Source organism: Westerdykella ornata (assembly GCF_010094085.1).
Source record: "Westerdykella ornata strain CBS 379.55 unplaced genomic scaffold EI97scaffold_43, whole genome shotgun sequence".
Taxonomy (NCBI): Eukaryota; Fungi; Ascomycota; class Dothideomycetes; order Pleosporales; family Sporormiaceae; genus Westerdykella; species Westerdykella ornata.
This window is the reverse complement of record NW_022986893.1, coordinates 1-17,895: the sequence shown is the minus strand read 5'-3', so window position 1 is coordinate 17,895 and position 17,895 is coordinate 1. Positions and strand designations below refer to the sequence as shown.

The 17,895-nt window shown below is 50.5% G+C and overlaps 6 protein-coding genes across 6 annotated transcripts; 2 read left to right on the top strand and 4 right to left on the bottom strand.

Moving 5' to 3' along the window:
- Window positions 1-534: 534 nt before the first annotated feature.
- EI97DRAFT_437203 (uncharacterized protein) lies at window positions 535-1,148 on the bottom strand (the record flags this gene model as incomplete). Its single annotated transcript, XM_033799294.1, has 1 exon — window positions 535-1,148. A coding segment is annotated over exon 1 (241 nt), but the record flags the coding sequence as incomplete, so codon positions are not given.
- On the top strand, window positions 756-3,341 carry EI97DRAFT_437202 (FabD/lysophospholipase-like protein). Its single transcript, XM_033799293.1, has 3 exons — window positions 756-1,017; window positions 1,071-1,635; window positions 1,682-3,341. The coding sequence occupies exons 1-3, from the start codon at window positions 951-953 to the stop codon at window positions 2,928-2,930; spliced, it is 1,881 nt and encodes a 626-aa protein (XP_033649651.1). The 5' UTR covers window positions 756-950; the 3' UTR covers window positions 2,931-3,341.
- Window positions 3,342-4,935: 1,594 nt separating this feature from the next.
- EI97DRAFT_496808 (FAD/NAD(P)-binding domain-containing protein) lies at window positions 4,936-6,778 on the bottom strand. Its single transcript, XM_033802486.1, has 2 exons — window positions 5,430-6,778; window positions 4,936-5,369 (listed from the first exon to the last, which is right to left on the bottom strand). Exons 1-2 carry the CDS (start codon window positions 6,342-6,344, stop codon window positions 5,061-5,063), a joined length of 1,224 nt encoding a protein of 407 aa, XP_033649650.1. The 5' UTR covers window positions 6,345-6,778; the 3' UTR covers window positions 4,936-5,060.
- A 1,638-nt stretch (window positions 6,779-8,416) lies between these two features.
- Window positions 8,417-10,075, bottom strand: EI97DRAFT_437200 (uncharacterized protein). Its single transcript, XM_033799292.1, has one exon. The coding sequence runs from the start codon at window positions 10,035-10,037 to the stop codon at window positions 8,526-8,528; it is 1,512 nt and encodes a 503-aa protein (XP_033649649.1). The 5' UTR covers window positions 10,038-10,075; the 3' UTR covers window positions 8,417-8,525.
- A 285-nt stretch (window positions 10,076-10,360) lies between these two features.
- On the bottom strand, window positions 10,361-13,147 carry EI97DRAFT_426903 (golgi transport complex subunit Cog4). The gene is made up of 2 exons (XM_033797206.1): window positions 11,757-13,147; window positions 10,361-11,707 (listed from the first exon to the last, which is right to left on the bottom strand). The coding sequence occupies exons 1-2, from the start codon at window positions 12,915-12,917 to the stop codon at window positions 10,514-10,516; spliced, it is 2,355 nt and encodes a 784-aa protein (XP_033649648.1). The 5' UTR covers window positions 12,918-13,147; the 3' UTR covers window positions 10,361-10,513.
- A 145-nt stretch (window positions 13,148-13,292) lies between these two features.
- Window positions 13,293-15,967, top strand: EI97DRAFT_233880 (DUF803-domain-containing protein). The gene is made up of 2 exons (XM_033793978.1): window positions 13,293-14,443; window positions 14,494-15,967. The coding sequence occupies exons 1-2, from the start codon at window positions 13,667-13,669 to the stop codon at window positions 15,694-15,696; spliced, it is 1,980 nt and encodes a 659-aa protein (XP_033649647.1). The 5' UTR covers window positions 13,293-13,666; the 3' UTR covers window positions 15,697-15,967.
- The last annotated feature ends 1,928 nt before the right edge of the window (window positions 15,968-17,895 follow it).

The window sequence follows — 17,895 nt, the reverse complement described above, 5'->3', positions numbered from 1 at the left end:
GTTCATGGCGCTGGAAATGGTACTATTACTTAGATCTCCAAGATTTTCCTGAGAGCGAAGGGAGAGATATTTGCTGGTAATCTGACTTTGTATACGTTCTTCGAATGAGGAACACCTTGGGTGACATCAAGAACGACAAGCTCTGGTGTTGGAATGTCCACATTTTCATCCCTGTGAAGTCCTGAAATGCAGTCACATCCAAGTATGGGATTTTGAAGGTAAGAATTAGCAAAAGGTACTGGGGGTGGGTATTAAGACCATGGATAAGACGTATGTTTGAGGAGCATGATGTCTTCGACCGGACTGCGGGACTGCTATATTTGCCCTCATAACATCCTCTCATCAGCCTCTGAAGGCATACTGTGTACGATCCAGTACTGTCGATTGATTATTAGTCAGGCCACTCATCCTGGAACTGCTGATGGCAAACTTGCCAGCTGACCCGGTTCCTGACCGCAGGCACTGCCGTCTGGTGATTGAGGCGACTGAATGCAAGGCCATCTTATTGAGGATATCGGACCTTCCTCTACACCCCTACAGTAATAGTCGGGACTCTCCCTATCTCGACGGCTATCCATAGCGGATGAATCAGAGCCAGTCGTGAATGGGGGAAGTGAGAGCCCTGGAGTGTGCCTGGTGGCCCCCACCACCTGGGCAGAGAGCGGGGCGGTGGCTGTGCTGTGGCTTGGCAAATGTGACGTCTGCTTGTTAGCCGCGGGCCTCCCGAGAGCTTCGGGTGAGCAATACCTGGCAGAGGCGGGCCTCGGGAAGACATTGTGTCTCTCACATGCGCAACCGACATTCACACATCCACTTTTGCTATACCGGTTTCCCTTCCCTATCCCTCACGACTCGTGGAAATCCCGCTTCTGGGCGTCTAGTTACTCGCTAGTACATACATCTCACGGCTCCGCGCTTCTGACATTACGCCCACTTCGCAACAGAGAGTCATGGCTCACAACGGAGTCCGGCGGAAGGATACTACCAAAGGACCGCCTCTGCGTATCCTATCACTGGGTACGAGGCCATACCCTTCTCGTGAATGAACTGGGACTGATGTGCGGCTGCAGATGGCGGAGGCGTTCGAGGATACTCCATGCTTATCATTCTGCAAGAGCTCATGCACAGGACGTTTGTGGAAATCGAGGGCAGGGCGCCGAAGCGACACGAAATCCCGAAACCATGCGACCACTTCGACCTGATTGCGGGAACGGGGACGGGCGGCTTGATTGCGATTATGCTGGGGAGGCTACGGTTGGACATCGATACGTGCAAGGACGTTTACGTGCGCATGACGAAGAGGGTGTTTGAGACGGATAAGACTTTTGCCGGCATACCGTATCGGTCAACACTCTTCAAGGCGTCGAAGCTGGAAGAGGCCATCATGGAGTGCGTTCGGGAGCACACAGTCTACGATGATGAAGGGCGGGACGTCGAAGGCGATACTTTCTCGAGGACAGACCTCCGTACGCCTATGACACCAGGAAGCGCAGTGCCAACCATGTCGCGGAGCCCTAGCACGGCGAGTCGGTACAGCCAGATTGGCGCTACTCCTCTTAGCCTGCGCGTTGCCGCGCTTAAGTATGGTAACCCTCATGCGAAGCTCTACGATCATAGGGAGAACCGCACAAAAACGTAGGTCTAGCCAACCTTGTTATGAACCTCATCTAACCGTCCACAGCGCTGTCACTGCAGTGTATAAAGGGAGCACGAAGACAGGTACGGGTCAAATCCTCCTTCGGTCCTACGACTCGCGAAAAGAAACCGCTGTTGAGCCTGATGCGACAATATGGCAAGCCGGTCGAGCGACATGTGCAACTGCTTTAGCATTCAAACCTATCCAGATTGGCCAGTCTGTTTTCCTCGATGAAGGCGTCGGCAAGTACAACCCTGCACCACAAATCCTTGATGAAGCCGTCTGCAATGAATGGCCAGGACGTGAGGTGGGCGTGTTCATTAGCATCGGCACCGGTAAACGGCCAGAAGGCACAAATCAGCAGCAGCATCTCTGGTGGGAAGGCTTTGTTTCCAGTGGTATGGGTGATTTTGCGGAAGCCAGGCGGAAGCTCATCAATAAGATCGAAGACTGCGAGAGGATCCACTTGTCCATGAAGGAGCACCTTGCGAAGCGCCAAGTTAATCCAGAGAACTATTACCGCCTCAACGTCAACGTTGGTGTCGGCGAGTTCGGCATGAATGAGTGGAATCGACTTTCCGACATCAGCACGAATACCCGCATTTACCTGGCCGAGGCTGAAGTTCAGAGCAAGAACGTCGATGCCGCCTCTAAACTTGCACGGATCTACCGTGCCAAAATGAGGTGGGAGCGTCTAGAGAAGCTCCGAGATTCCGGCGCCATCACATATCAGAACCCGTGGGAACGACCTCTTCCACAGGCGCCAGACGCTCATCCTATGGCCGTCGAACTACCAGCCGAAGATGTCGACCCCAACCTTCAAGCTCAGTACCAGCATCATCCAGCAATGCTCACTCCGAGAACATACCCTCCACCTCCGCCAGCCGCTGAAACCGAGAAATTCACCGTCATTTCCTCAGACGAATACCCTCAACCCTCCTCCAGCCTTGAACCCCGCCACTCGGGAGAACTGGTCTCGAACCGCCGATCCCAAGAAATATTTAGCACCTCCCACGGAGGTGCAAGCCCACTCCACAACTCGCCTAGACTCAGCGTGACGAATGTCGATGGACAGCCGCCTCTACCCCCACGCCAGACTCCGCCCCCACTTCCTCCGAAGACACCCCTTCAGAGCGAGAGGCCATCGTCGACAGTGTTTGTAACTCCACCCATCATTCCGCCGGCCGGCTCAACGCTACAGCGACCACCGCAGGGCGTGCAGTTGCCGTATCCGGTCGAGGATGGACCGCCGCCTGTGGTTAATAAGGCGAGGAAGCCAGAGTTTACGCGGTAGTATGTATGCTATATGTCGGATTCTTCGTGTTTCTTCATGAGTGTGTCACATTCATTCTGATGTCACGTGTATACGAGGTTACGACTTTTATCTGCTTATGCCCGGTTGGGTATCTTTTTGGTTGATTGTGAGCGTTGAGAGCTTGGTTTTCTGCATACGGCGTGGAGAAGTGTGGGCAGTGTGTGAGTTGTGGCTTTGAATAGATACCCATTGATGTTCGATAAAGCGGTTTTGCAGGCTTGGATAGGATAATTCGGACGACGGAGACTTATGAATTGAAGATCGTGTCCGTTTGATGAAGCAAGTATAGTGATGGTGGTGATCAGCTGGAGATGACGGGAGTTGTTCGAAAAAGAAAAGTTCACCATCGATGTTCTCCCAAGTCTGTTTCAAAGATACCGATGATGTACACCTGCTTCGAAGTGCAAACACCGGGGCCCATGTGGTCCATAAAACCTTGTACACCTTACGTATGTCACTCTCAAAATGTAATGGAGTCGAAAGTCACGAGCACAGACTAGCCGACTTTGGATATAAAAAAGCACAAGTTTCTAGGAGAATGATTCACTCACTCACCACTCCTTTCCTTTCTAGCTCAAAACTAATCAAAGGGTTCTTATGTGGGCTCTCTGTCTTTTCCTGAAGATATTCCTGCATGATTTATAATGTTGCTGTGTTCTCGGGACGAGGGCGTGCGTTGTTTATAGGTCCTGCGTTTAGAAGATGTAGTAATGATGATTATAGGGAGGGCGGTAAGGCAGGCGCAGGAATGCCGTCCAGGTAGTAATAATGGGAATGACGATGATAATAACCATCAGACTCATGTCCGGCGTGGCTTCGAAAAGTCCCGAATCCAACACATGTTCCTCAACATATTCCTTTCTAGACCCGGACATACGCAGTCACTTCCCGAGGCTCGATCGATCACACGGACAAGAGCACAGACCAGTCACATGTGTATATATATAAGTACCGAGTGGAGCTCCGGAAGTGTTCTTTTACTTGATTCAGTTTTCCCTTCTGCTTTCCCAATTTAGAACAAGGGAGTCCAATGTGGCTGCGTTTGTTTGCTTGAAAAATAACAATCTCGTCGTAGGGACTACATGTTGTTTTGCGTCTTCACGGAGAACGTTACATGACCTGCGTGCTGGCGTACGAGTTAGGAAGGGCGTGCGGTGAATTGAAGTGATGTTGGTGATGACGATGGTGATACCGGTGATGATAGCCCCTAGACTCATCACTCAACCAAAGCCGTATTTTAAGTTGGAAACAGTGCACCCACTGCCGTACAGTCAGGTAGCAAACATCATCGATTGAAATCTCACAAAGTTGTCATTTTTTCCGGCCTGGAGGCCCGGTATATAGATCGGCTACGTCTTCTCGCAAGTCTTGACTCACAATCCTTTCGCTTTGCTCTTCCGCAAAAACGTCCATCAATGATCGTTATGGTTGCTTTGGCTTTCGCTTCAGAATTAAATTGGATGATGTCTTATGTTTCCGAAATTCCTCGGTGCTTTTGGGTCATGTAGGAAGCTTCCGAGGCTGTCTCTAGGCGACATACATGCTTGTGTGATGAAATTCCTGAGAAGGCGATCCTAAGCACGGGTCATGAGTGCATTCATATAAATGCATGCTATAAGTCTCCAGCATCCTGCTTTCCTCTTTCCACCAGCCTGATTGCTTTTCACTAAAACCGATGCTTCAAAAAGTTATGTTCCGTCCCCCTTTCTCGAAAAGAAAACACCGTCCTGTCTACCGCATGGGTTTTGAGAATCTCTTGTCGACTGGAACTTGAAATGGAAATAGGAGGAGGGTAAGACCGAGCTGACAAATTAAAGGCTAATTAAGAAGCTTTATACAAGGTTTTCTGAAAAGACTACTAGGCAGTCTCTTATTTACTAATCAAAAGGCTTACCTGCTCTACACATTCTTGTTTAGAGGACTCTAGAATAGCGAATAGATAGCAGACAAACTATTAAGCAATTATAGTTATCTTATATTATATGGGGACTAGGAACAAACTTGGTATCAATGAGATATCCGCATTTCTTACACTATAGAGCTATTCGAGCATTTTACCGCTCGAAAACAGGGTAGGAGAGGTCTAACGCTCAACTGAACTCAAAGAGATCAGCCAAAGCAGTCTAGGTCGATGTCCCGTACATCGTACGCAAATTCCCTCTCTTTCCGAGACGATGTAAAAGCAAGAAAAATCCACGTGATCCACTCAATCAGAATCGTCTTGAACCAGCCATTCCGCTTAACAGTTTCAAAACCAAAATTTGCCATCTTGACGGCAGCGTTGATCCTCGGTCTGCGTAGCTTATCGTAAAGCTGAAATGACTCTTCCACAGACTTTCCGTTACAGTGTTCCAGAACGCGCGACAGAAGCATAACGTCTTCGAGTGCCAAGCCGACGCTTTCGCCTTGTGGAGGCATCTATTATGAATCGTCAGTGCTATGATATCCAGACTCCGGAAATTGTAAGAAGTTGCTTACAGCGTGCGCAGCATCTCCGAGGAGCAACATGCGGCCTGAGGTCCAGGGCCCATTGTCAGAGATTTTGAAGACGGGATAGAGAACTAAGGAATCAGTGCGGCTCAGTAGCTTCTCTAGGAACGGCAGCGTGGGCCCGCGGAACCGCCTTAGAAGATCCTGCTTCATTGCTTCTTGGTCTTGACCTTTTATGGCCCATCCTTCTCTGCTTCCGACATCTTCCGTACCCATGACTGCAGAAATGTATAAGCGTGTCTTCGCCGCATTTGTGTATGATAGGAGCAAAGAACCAAAGCCGCCAGTGTATAAGGAAGTGGATTCAATGGGTATGATTTCTCGAAGATCACCAGCATCCAGCAAATCATAGGCGCAGGCTACGCCCGTATACTCGGGCATCCGAGAAGGGTCGATGAACTTGGTCCGAATCGCAGAATGTATGCCGTCACAACCGAGCAAAATATCTCCTTTGACAGTTGTTCCATCTTCAAACACGGCTGAGATCGATTCGTTCGCTTCAATGACAGACTGTACCTTCATGCCGTATTGAACGTCCACCCCAGCCTCTTTCAGCGTCTGCAGCATGGATTGAAGAAGGTCGTCGCGCATGACTCTGAGCGCATGGTGTTTGAACTTCTCGATGTTGTCGAAGTTGATCTTTCCCAGTGGTTGGCCTGTCCGCAGGGACAGGATGTCGATATATTTGACTTCGCAGCCTTTCGGCTTGAGCCGTGGGAGGACCCCGAGATGCTCCAGGTACCGCATGGCGTTTGGTGTGAGGTTGATGGCGCCACCAATAGTTGCAGGCTCCGATCTGATCTCAAAGATGGAGCAAGTCATGCGGTTGCGCTGCGTGAGGGCAAGAGCGGCTGCGGCCCCAGCAATGCCGCCGCCGATGATGAGTGCATGCTGCGTAGGCATCTTCGCAGTATGACTGCGAAGGAGCGAAGTCCGTCAGATTCAAGATCTTTGGACCGCAAATGTCGAAATATGCTGTTAGATAATCCGTACTTCGGAGGCGGAATAGTTTGCAATTCGTGCAGAGCAAGCCGGTCGAGCCTAGAAAGACTTGCGATAAAAACAGAAGAAAGCGCTTGCTTCAAGCGTCATTTCAAAAGCGTCGCATTGTTCTATACATTAAAGTCTAGAAATCAGCGTATTTCGCATATAGTGTTGTCGGCAACACAAGCTGAATGCGAAATACGACGTTGTGGCTGGCCGCGTGGCTGCAGCCTCATCAGCAGTTCTTCAGCTGCGAGTAGGGGAGAGTGTGAAGCTTTAACGAAACGAAAGGATTAATTCGATGGAGAAGTATCGATGCGTGATGGATGACAAGGATGCTGACGAAGGGATAGATGCACGTGGGTACAGCTCGTCCAGGCACCTACCTACAGTAGAAAAGTTGGCTCCCCCAAGCTTAGCATAGGAAGGACTTGGCATGGCCTGAGTAGACAACTATAGCTAGCTAGCTAGCTAAATTTCTCTGTAGCTAGGCTTGTACGAACTATAACAGGACTCTCCCTATGAAAACCCTTCTCAAACCCTTTATCCCTTTCCCTACGCGTAAGTCTTCAAAGTCGGCTCAGAGATTACACATGGTAGACCGATGTAGCCGGCCCTTATTTAAAGATTACCAGCTGCCTCCTGTTGTGCTTGTGCGAATCTGCATTTGCATCATTACGTGCTTTTTCGAAACGGTAAAAGAAAAACTAGGAGAACCACTACAGCATTCTGGAAATCATTATCATCAACACCTCCTGTTCCCATGTACGCTAACTCCTCAAAAAACGAGAGACAAACGCCTATGTCGAACCCCTACTCACCTTATAGGAACGCTTGAACATGCACTCTGAGAACCAAGTTATCTTAAACCTGCGCTGTAGATTCTATTCTCTAATTTCGAAGCACTGTGCGCATCGAAACCTATTGACGGCGTTTAAGAATCGTTGAGCTTTTATTCCCCGAAACGTTTACTATATTGAACCAAGACATCGTGCATAAGACCCAAGTGCGAAATATATAAACCTAGCACACTACTACCTAAACTCCTTCAAGTAAAACCCCTCGCATGAATTCTTAAAATCCTCGGACTCCCGTACTATGCGGTAGTGTTTGTCCCTGTAAGGAGTGACTGAAAATCTCAAAAACAGCATGAACCGTGATATGTTCGCCAACGGTGAGTCTAATCACGGCACGTTACACGCCTTACCCCCTCCCTATCCTCACAAACCTTGGGAAAAGGGTATAGGTGCCATTATATGTGGAATATAGAGGATCATCCTATAGCTTGTCAATAATAATGAACGTTACTAATAACTGCTTCTCTGCATCCCCATGAGGTGGGAGATCACATATAATCTCCTGTTTTCTTTCAACCTGGGCGTCTGCCCACAGACATAGCCTTCAAATCCGTACTATAGCACGTTCTGTTTCATTCCAAAGGCGTTACCTGCTAGGTTATAGAGTGCTTGCGTTGGGCAGTTAGGGATCTTTGCAGGCGGAGACATCGCACTAGAAGTATATAAATCACACACACTACTGCTCAACTTGTTCTCTACCCGGAAAAGTTCCTAGATTCCTAAAAACCTGGACGATTCCTTTATGGAAGAACTGTCGGCAGGGGGCTTTCTGTGCATCAAAAGAATACTGTTCGCGATAATATGTTGGCTAGTTCAGCAAATTTGAAAGGCGACATGTTGGCGGCCTGCGAGTCTTTGTTTTGAAACATACTAACGAGCAAGTTTGTATCTCAAGTACCACCAGCCCCTCATATAAAGGTTCATGCTGAGGGGGATAAGAAACATTGCTGTTAGTTGCTTCGTATTCTCCGTGAAATGGTATCACCATGTCGGATAGCGTTCAGGTTAGCATACAACGAGCAGTCAAAGATGTGTGTCGCAGTTTTAAAAGTACTAATGATATTTCTATTGGAAACTTTTCTTCAAAATATGCGGCTTCCGCTTCTCGAGGTCCAGAATCGCTTGTCCAAATAAGCCGTTTGCCCAAGAGAACCTATCAGTATGTCAGCATGCTGTTTCAACCGCCCACTTACGAAGCCCGTCAAGCAAGCAATCTTGACAGATAACGCAAAAGGGACACGACTCACCACTGCCTACTCCACTGACTCTCGCTATGACTGCTCACACTCTCATGCATCAACCCCAACCCATCCGTACTCCCTACCAACTGCCTCAACGTCTCCGTAATCTCCTCGTCATCATCGCTCGTCAAAATCCGCATGATACTCGCCATCGGCCAAGCACGTCCCGGCAGCGTATGCGGCGAACCAACGCCAGTAATCACAGGGCCCCAGGAAAAGTACGGGTTATCCTTCGACAAGATCTTCCTGCGCGTGTTCTGGTAGACGGGATCATCGGAGTCCAGGTAGCCTATAAAAGGCGCGGAGAGAAGCGAAGGGATGTTTGGGTCGTCCATGATGTTCGCGGAACCGTAGCCGTCGATCTCGTAGGCGAAGATGGTGCCGTAGGTGCGGTCTGCGACGCGGGCGTGGCGATGGATTGCGGTTCGGATTCCCGTGGACAGGGTGCGCATCCAGTTGGTGAGGTTAGCGTTGTCGGGGCCCTCGATGCGAGACATGATCTTTGCCGTCGTGTTGAGAGCGTGGCTGAACATCATGTTTGATGGGATGAGAAACTGGTATGTACAGGCATCGTCGCTAGGCCTGTGGAACGAACGGATCAGGCCAATGTTTCTGTGCGGGCTGCCGTTACAATCGTTGATTGGTGTTCCGCCGTAGGGAGCGCAGTAGGTATACGGTGTATGCTGCCATTCGCCTGCTTCGTTGTAGCTGTCTATCATCATGCTCTCTGCGGTTTCAAGCACTTTCTTGACCGCCTCTTTCCACTTCCACTTTGAGAAGAACTCATAGTCCCCAGTAGCAGTGACATAATCGTCGCTGAGCTGCAGGAAAGAAGCGACGGAATCAAGTTCCCACTGGCATGAAAACACCTTCATGAAATCGAACGAGGGACTGATACGATCCGAATTCTCGGAGCTCTTACGCGTGATATTGCTCTCCACGGGTGCCTGAAAGGCGTTACAAAACGGCGCTTCCAGGATATATCTTGCTTGCAGGTTGATGGCGCCTCGGAATACAGAGGCCAGCGATGAGAAGTCCGTGCTGGGTTTCAAGATGGAGGTGTACGCCTGGAGCTGGTTCGCGGAATCTCGCAACCACATTGCTTCGATGTCGCCAGTGATGATGAAGCTGAGTTCTTCCTTCTCTTCCGCATCTCGTTTCGTCACCCCTTCCCCTCCTTCTGCTCCTTCAACCTCCTCTGGTAAACTGGGTGGAGCAGCATATCCTCTCCATGCAATCGTAGTATCCAGAGTGCTTGGCCATGTATTTTCGAAAAGTCGATATAAATCCGGATCCGTAATCACGTCTTTCAATCTTTTCAAGGTGTCCTCCAGCTCCGGGGAGTGGAATGTCCTGCAATCCGGTACTGGTCTGGCATAGGAAAGGTTGTAACGGCCCGAGGATAGAGGCTCATGCCGCTTATTTGCATAGTTCTGATACAAGGGGCATTGAGCAGAGACGAGGAGGGAGAGAGATGCCCATGCCAAGAACTGATTCACCCTTTGAAGTCCCATGCTGACTGATGAATACTGTCGCCGCGGCCCCTGAACCGTCTGCCAATCAGCGTCGCAGGCTATTTTCCGACTCGAAGAAGGCCCGGAGCACCATAGCCTGTGCCGAAGAAGAGAAGAGCAGAGAGGACAACCGCCGCACAAGAGTATGAATGCCGTAACGGCTCGTGGTCTGTTACCAACAATTGCCCAGGTGGTCTGGAGTTCGAGAGGACACGAAGGGGTTAGCTTATTAGCCAAGCATTTGAGCCAAACGAGGCATTCCTGCATCAAGCGAAGGACTATGGCTATTGGAGGAGACGCACGTGGATGTTGTCAGCAACGTTGGAAGCTGGCCCAGGCGGACAGACTTGTTGGTATATGAATGAATCGAGCAGCTACTGCTAATACGAGATAGTATAGCATCTAGAGGTGCGTGACAAAGCGACCTCGTTTGAGTATATTAAGTGCCAAGAACATTTGCAATTCTACCAGGTGAATCACCCTTTCACAATGGCCCTGACTCGCTTCCTCTCTTCAGCATCCATCACCCACTCGATCCCCGAGCCCGAGTTTTGTTCGTTGAGGACTTCTTCCCACTCATCGTCCTCCATGTTCAAAATCAACGTCATCTGCGTGCATTTCGTGAATGGCTCACGGAGACTGTACTTGCCTCCTGCGACTGCAGCATTGATAATCCCGGCGACATCGCGTTCGAGTCGGACAGCGCCTAGTTCGTTGACCCTGCCATAGTAACTCTTGATGCGTTTTTCGAGTGCGTTGGCAAGATAGCTCATCGCAACACTGAGAAGTCGGTCGGAGTTCGCGGGTGTTAGGATTCGCTTGATCGGTCGTATAAGAGCACCCCAACTACGATCAAATCGTGCCTTGACCAGGTCTGTATAGTCGCCATCAATCTCCTCTTCATCGTCTCCCCCATCCTCGGGTGCATAATCGATGTCACGGAAAGCATCCGCAAGAATAGGTCGAACGCGCGGTTTCAAGACGGTGAGAAAGGTGACTTGGATGCTGTCGTTCAGAAGTTCGGCTGTCTTCGAGGTGAATGAATGCTCCATAGATTTGAGAGTGTTCTCGACGAATACTGAGTCGTGTCCAAAAGGAAAGAGGTCCTTGAGGGATGACGCAGGTGCATCAGGTCCAGGTTCGGTTCGATTGTGCAGATGGGTCTCTACTATGCGTTTCATATAGTCGTTCGCGACGTCAAGGTTGTTGATCAGCAATAGAAATGCAATGACCTTGTCTTCAGGGGGCAATCCGCCTTGTATAACTGGTTTTGGATAACTCTCGTCCCTCATTTTTCTCTGGATCATGCCGATGAAGTCTGCCCCTAGAACACGCGAGACGTTCGGGACAACGCTTGCTACGACGGCTCGTTGGGAAGTGGCTAAGGAGCGCTGTATGACCTGATTGACAATGTACATGACATCATCCACAGCGGAAGTTATAAAGGGAGGGTTTGCGCCCAGAGGTTTATTCGGGTTGAGGTTGAGGTCGGATGGCGACTCGTCCAGTTGAAAGGCCTTCTCTACAGATCGCCGGAAGAGAAAGGTTGTCATGTTATTAAACGGTTCTATGAGGTGTGTGGCCACTTTGTTGATCAGATTACTCGTAGCGAGAAATGGAGGCAAAGTTAAGCCATGATCAATCCCTGGGGGGTCTGGCGACTCTCTGGGCTGCGTTGATAAGTATCATTCATTAGAATAAGGCGCAAAGATTACGTACTGCACATTTCGAGGAGATAAACCGCGCATACAAAGCCCAGCGACCCAGCATGACAGCGCTTTCTCCAAGTATGCTGTCCACTTCTTTCATGTTCACCCCCTCGTCTTCGCTGGACCGCGCTGCAGCGTTAGCTGGCGAGCCCGAGCGTGGAATTCCGGTAGCTGGCTTCTGCGAGGGCAAATAGCTTTGCACAAGGAAGGAAAACGCGTAAGATTTGATATCTGTCAGCTTCCGATCGATCGCACGTTCATCCCGCCAGGTGTCCAGGATGATTCCGCCCTGGACATCCGCCTCGATCTGGAGACGCTCAATTACTTTTGCCATCATTCCCGGACCATAATGTCGTTCCACAAGTGGCTCGTGGCCGTCAACAATCTGGGCGATGTGCTCAAAAAGTTTTGTAAGAGTGCTGGCATAGAAGTACCCCTCTTTCCTCTGCGCAGCGGGTGCTGAATTGAAGTTTGTCCTCGCTCTTGATGCTACTCCCTGGCACACGTAGCGTCCATATGCATCGAGGCCTACGTCCGTTCTCCCAATCAAGGGGAACAGCTTGAAGAATCTCGTTACTCGGGAACCATCCCCCTCTCGTGTTGCTTTCTCGAATTCTCGAAGGAACAAGCCACATAGTGATTCCGCAGCAGCATCTAGAGTGACCCGTGGGGGGTCGGGCACCTCTGCAGTGGGCACAATCTCCTCTGCAAAGCTTCCGTTGACGACGTCGTCGGGAATCTTCGAAGCTCGATGCAAATATCCTGCAGCCGTCTCCCAATCCTGCGGCGCCCCCATTGACCCATGAACACCCAGCACGCATGCCTTCAGCTCCGCAACCTGTTCAACCACCTCAAGCGTTGCCTTGACATTGGACTGTTCGTGGTCGAGGCGTTTCACGGCGGTGGAGATGCGGGAGGCGGTCGAGGCGGCATCGGCAAGCATGCCATTGCTGATTGCACGCGTATTGACGGCCTGTGTACCAAGATGCGCTCGCAACAGGTCCAGGCGGCCGAGTTCACGGGAAAGGTCCTTTTGCGATGCAATGAGATCGTTGAGGCGTTGGGTCACCGTGGCCTCCCGAAGCTGTAAATGCGCCAGAGCAGCGTGTATCTCAGCAACCGAGGTGGCGGCGTAGACGTCTGCCGGACGAGGCAATTGGGCGGTCTCCATGCCGTTACGCAGCGCATGGAGTGGGTAGCAGGGCGGGCGAGCAGGAGTCCCGAATTGAATGGGGAGGTGATCGTCTTCTCGAATTCAGGGTCTCTGTGCCCTCGCGGAGATCATCGTTGCTTGGCTGACGCGACGGGCGCCAACCTTCTCAGACAACGAATACATAGAAGTTGGCATCGGGCAGTCCATCCACCGCGAATCATAACCTTTCGCATTATTCTATTGTTAAAGCATTCGGCGAGCGTGTTTCACTTTTCTTTCCGTCTCTTCTCATCTTTGGTGTTCTTTGCCCCGCCAACGAATCATCAAGCACTCAAGCCCAGCCTCCCCAGCCATCCACGTATTTACCTCCCTGAGACCCAGTTACGGAGTACAATCACCTCCGCAGACCTCGAGGTCTCTCCTCTTATTCAACAGCTTGACCACCAGACTTGCACCCATCTATACGACTCCTCATCCGCTCTAGCAAGTTCCCACAAGGCACCCTACGTCGCCTATCGTCGCTGGTCCCGTAAAACACATTTCCTATCTCGGCCCGCCTACGCATTCCACAGCCACCACCCGCTCCACAACTTCTGAAACGCACGATCCGGCTCCGTCAATGTTTGCTCCACTCCTCACACTGGTCTAGAATTGCCACTCACTCCAGGGTCTTTCCACCGTGGCCTCGACTTGCCCCCAGAAGGGTGGCACCTCTCAACAGTTGGCCTCCCTCCCTACCACTACCTCAACACCACCGCTCTTCTACCATGGATCCCGCGGGCCATGTCCTCCTCGCCGCACACGAACTCCTTGCTCGCTCCGGGGGCATAGGAGGCGACACTTCGAAAAGGCCGCCAATATATAAAGTCGTTGGAATTGTTCTCGCCATTTCGTCGGGCGTCTTCATTGGAATATCATTCGTCATAAAGAAAGTTGGACTGTTGAAGGCCAATGTCAAATATAACGAGGAAGCCGGTGAAGGCTATGGCTACCTGAAAAACGCCTGGTGGTGGTTGGGCATGACGCTCATGATCATCGGAGAGATATGCAATTTCGTGGCCTACGCATTCGTCGATGCCATCTTGGTAACGCCAATGGGAGCCTTGAGCGTTGTTATAACGGCCATTCTGTCAGCCATCTTCTTGAAAGAGCGACTGAGCTTCGTGGGGAAGGTTGGCTGCTTCAACTGCATCATCGGATCAGTTGTTATCGTCATCAACGCCCCAGAACAGTCAGCCGTTGCGAATATTCAAGACATGAAGAAACTGGTCATTTCTCCTGGATTCCTCAGCTATGCTGGAATCATCATCGTCGGCTGCACAATTGTTGCGCTGTGGCTGGGACCCAAGTATGGAAAGAGGACGATGATGGTTTATATCAGCATCTGCAGTCTGATTGGGGGACTGAGCGTTGTTGCGACCCAGGGTCTTGGAGCTGCCATCGTGGCACAAATCGCAGGACAGTCGCAGTTTAAAGAGTGGTTTCTATATGTGCTCCTCGTATTCGTCATTGCGACTCTACTGACGGAGATCGTATACCTGAATGTGAGCACTTATCCTCTCTTCTGTTTGAGATAAACACTGACATTCCTTAGAAAGCACTCAATCTCTTCAACGCTGCACTGGTAACGCCGACGTACTACGTCTTCTTCACTTCCTCTACCATTGTCACATCCGCAATTCTCTTCCGAGGATTCAAGGGAACCCCATCGACCATCTCCACTGTGATTATGGGCTTCCTGCAGATCTGTGCTGGAGTCGTCCTTTTGCAGCTATCGAAGTCGGCGAAAGATGTTCCCGATGCCGCAGTGTTCAAGGGCGATCTCGATCAAGTGCGCACCGTTGCCGAGCAGGAAGAACCCGAGTACGAGCCAAGGGCTGATACTATCCGCGGAAGCGCTGCTATTCTGCGCTCGCTTTCCAGGTCAAGGACTGAGAAGCAGATTGCCGAGGCCAAGAGACTACAGGAAGAGGTAATGGCGCCCATTGGCGAGAATGAGCATGTCGAGTTTGATGGATTGCGAAGACGGAGAACAGTGTTGGACCCCGATCATCCTGGACGCACCGGAACAGTCGTGCGTCACAAAACTGTACACCCTCCATTGGGCATGTCACATTTCCCCTCACTCGACGATGAGGACGATGACGACTACCATCCTGGTTTCTTCCAAAGGCTACGCTCACGTGGGAAATCGACAAGCACTGCTCTCCCACCAACAGCAGACATAACGAGTCCGTCTCGTTCCACCACAAACGACTCCGCAGACTGCGGCGGGGAGAAGCCAGGCTACAGCCAGGCCATGCAAGCAGATACCTCCTACAGACCCCACGAGGCACACGTACAGTTTGCGCCCGACACTGAACACAACAGCCGTCAAGCATCGCGCGACTCGCTCCATCCCCCGCGCCCACTTCCACATGCCGCTGGCCGGCAATTCTCCTTCCAAAACGTCTTCTTCCGGCATCGTTCCGACTCCTCAGGCCACGGCTCCGAGCATCGTCGTCCCACGAGCAGAGGCAGCAGGAAAAGTAGCTACAACACGGGCCGCGGCACCGAGGAGGAGCGTCTGGGTCTTGTCAAGGGAGACTCGCAGGTCCTACTTCCCATACCCAGCCGTGATAGCAGAGAAGAGAGTCCGCCAAGGTACACGGCGTCGCCTGAGCGAATGCTTGCAGGTACTGAGGGTTCTGGCGCTGGAGGGGTAAGGAGAGTGGACTCGGATACGAGTGTGAGGGATTTCGAGAAGGAAGAGAAGAAAAAGAGGGAGGTTAGTGAGGGGTCGGATCGATTCTTGTAGTGTGGAAGGGTGATTACGGATTTGCATTTGGCCGAGCAATTGTATAATACCCTGTGATTTTCGCGCCCAGCCTTTGGGAATTTGTTTGCTCCTGGTTTGGCGTTGCATTTGCATTGAGGAGGTGGGTCAGCATGGTCGGCGCAACGCTTCGCATTGTGGTTGGTGCGATATACCACTGCTTTGATATTTCTAGGAAGGAGAGATGGGATGATATATATTATCGAGTTGTCAAAGGGGAGATCATCATGACTTAATGAGGAGGACGGATACACGCATGGAATGAGAATGTAACGTACATAGCTATTGGCACCATTGCACATCGAAACGTACCGCAGTGGACATTATTATGACCATAGAGAGATATAACCGAGAACATAAGGGATTGCATGCGCAACATCTCCACGACTATTTGACATTTTGAGCAAATCCTTACGGGACCTCTATGAATGTCACGTGCCACGTCTTCTCATGTGTATAATCTCCCTTCCTCGATAGATTTTTCTTGACACTGATCCTACGCGCCGTTGCTGGAGGCACTAAAATGGCGGACGAATGGGCGATGTTCTCTTGCTCCTTTTCTGTTTCAAAAACCGCAGGAGGTCCGCGGTATGTTGGCGTGAGCTGGACTTTCAAACGTGAGCAGGGAGTTCATGCGTTATCGCTGTCGAAAGTAGATAATGATGATGGAGACGATGACGGGCACCTTTTTGAGAAAGTCGATGCTGTTCATGCCATTGGGATCGATGTTATTACTGGAAACCGCATCGCACACTAGCGCGCGAAGGCGCGTATATGAAGCCTCCTCTTCTCCCTTCTTACGTCTCTACACTTGATACATTCTGATGACGGACCCGAAAACTTCTTGTGCAACTTCCATGGAGTCGTTTTGCTGTCTTTTCAAAAACCCGTGGAACAGCGGATAATGTGTTTCTGTGCAGAGGGCCCTGGGCACTGCTGTTAGATAGTATAATGCTTCAAAGCGAACATGGTGTATACGCTCGCCAGAGATGACATCCAGCACATGAGCACCAACGAATTAGACCTCTCGGAACCTTTACGTATTTCTCTTCGTAGATGTGATTCACGTGATTCTCTTTTTGTATATAAACCCCTCTCCTCTATTGTTGTCTCTCCACACTAGATTCATACGCAAACGGCTAGGGGTGACTGAAATTTAGGATAACGCCAACGCATGCTGTCCTGTTGCTTGCCTTGATTAAAAGCCGCCGAGATGTCCTAGGTTTGGGGCGAAGGGCTGGATGATTTGAAATTTGAAGCAAGGCATGTTGATGACCGGAAAAGAAATGTGAATATCGGTTCAGTCGCGAGCATTTCCAAATGTTGTCAGCGCAAGGCCATGGATGCTTTCAAAGTCACGGACAGTTCGTGGAGTGGAGGGAGAAGTGAGGACTGGGAGTGGGTTGGTAAGTGTGCTTATGACACTTCCTAGCCAATCTTCCGTGGGAAGAAGAGGTAGATGGTGGTGATGAAAAGCACGACGGATCACTCCCTCAGAAATGTCGGTCTTCATCAACGTGATCACCCTACGATATCCGCTATTCATCTTTCTACACTTTGCTCCTTTTGCTGTTATTTTGCTTGGATACGCCCAAGGGAACAGTCAATGTGATTGGGCTTTCTTGTTTTTCAAAAAAGAAACATTGGTTTAACACATGTCATTCCTGTGTGAAGGTGTGCTTTGAGCGTCCTAGCCGACCTGGAAGCATTTAAGCACTATGAGTGTTTGGATGTTAATGGTGATGATGGATACTACGGTATGGGCACTTTTCTGCGCTTGTCTTCAGCACGTGAAAATATCTCGTGTGTCTTTTCTGTAACTACAGCTAATCTTTTATTTACTAACGTATTCCACCACCGAGTGTCGCACACCACCGAGTGTCGCAGAATCTCTTGGCATAACCAACTCATTATATAGAATACCATATTATTCGCTATTAAAGAGAGAACCTTGGTATACTGTACTTCCATCTAACTTAGAAGACACCTCTGTATCCTTCTTGCATGTTCGTGCGTTGTGCCCAGTCCTGCCGCAGTTCCCACAGCGCCGTACACCTAGCTGCGACGTCTGGTGACTATCCTCAACCTGAGCCTTCTTGGATTGCTGAGGCACTAAAGAGGCCTCAGCAGCTGCCTGTGCTGCCCCCTCGCCGTACTCTACTGTACCGCCGTGCTGGATTC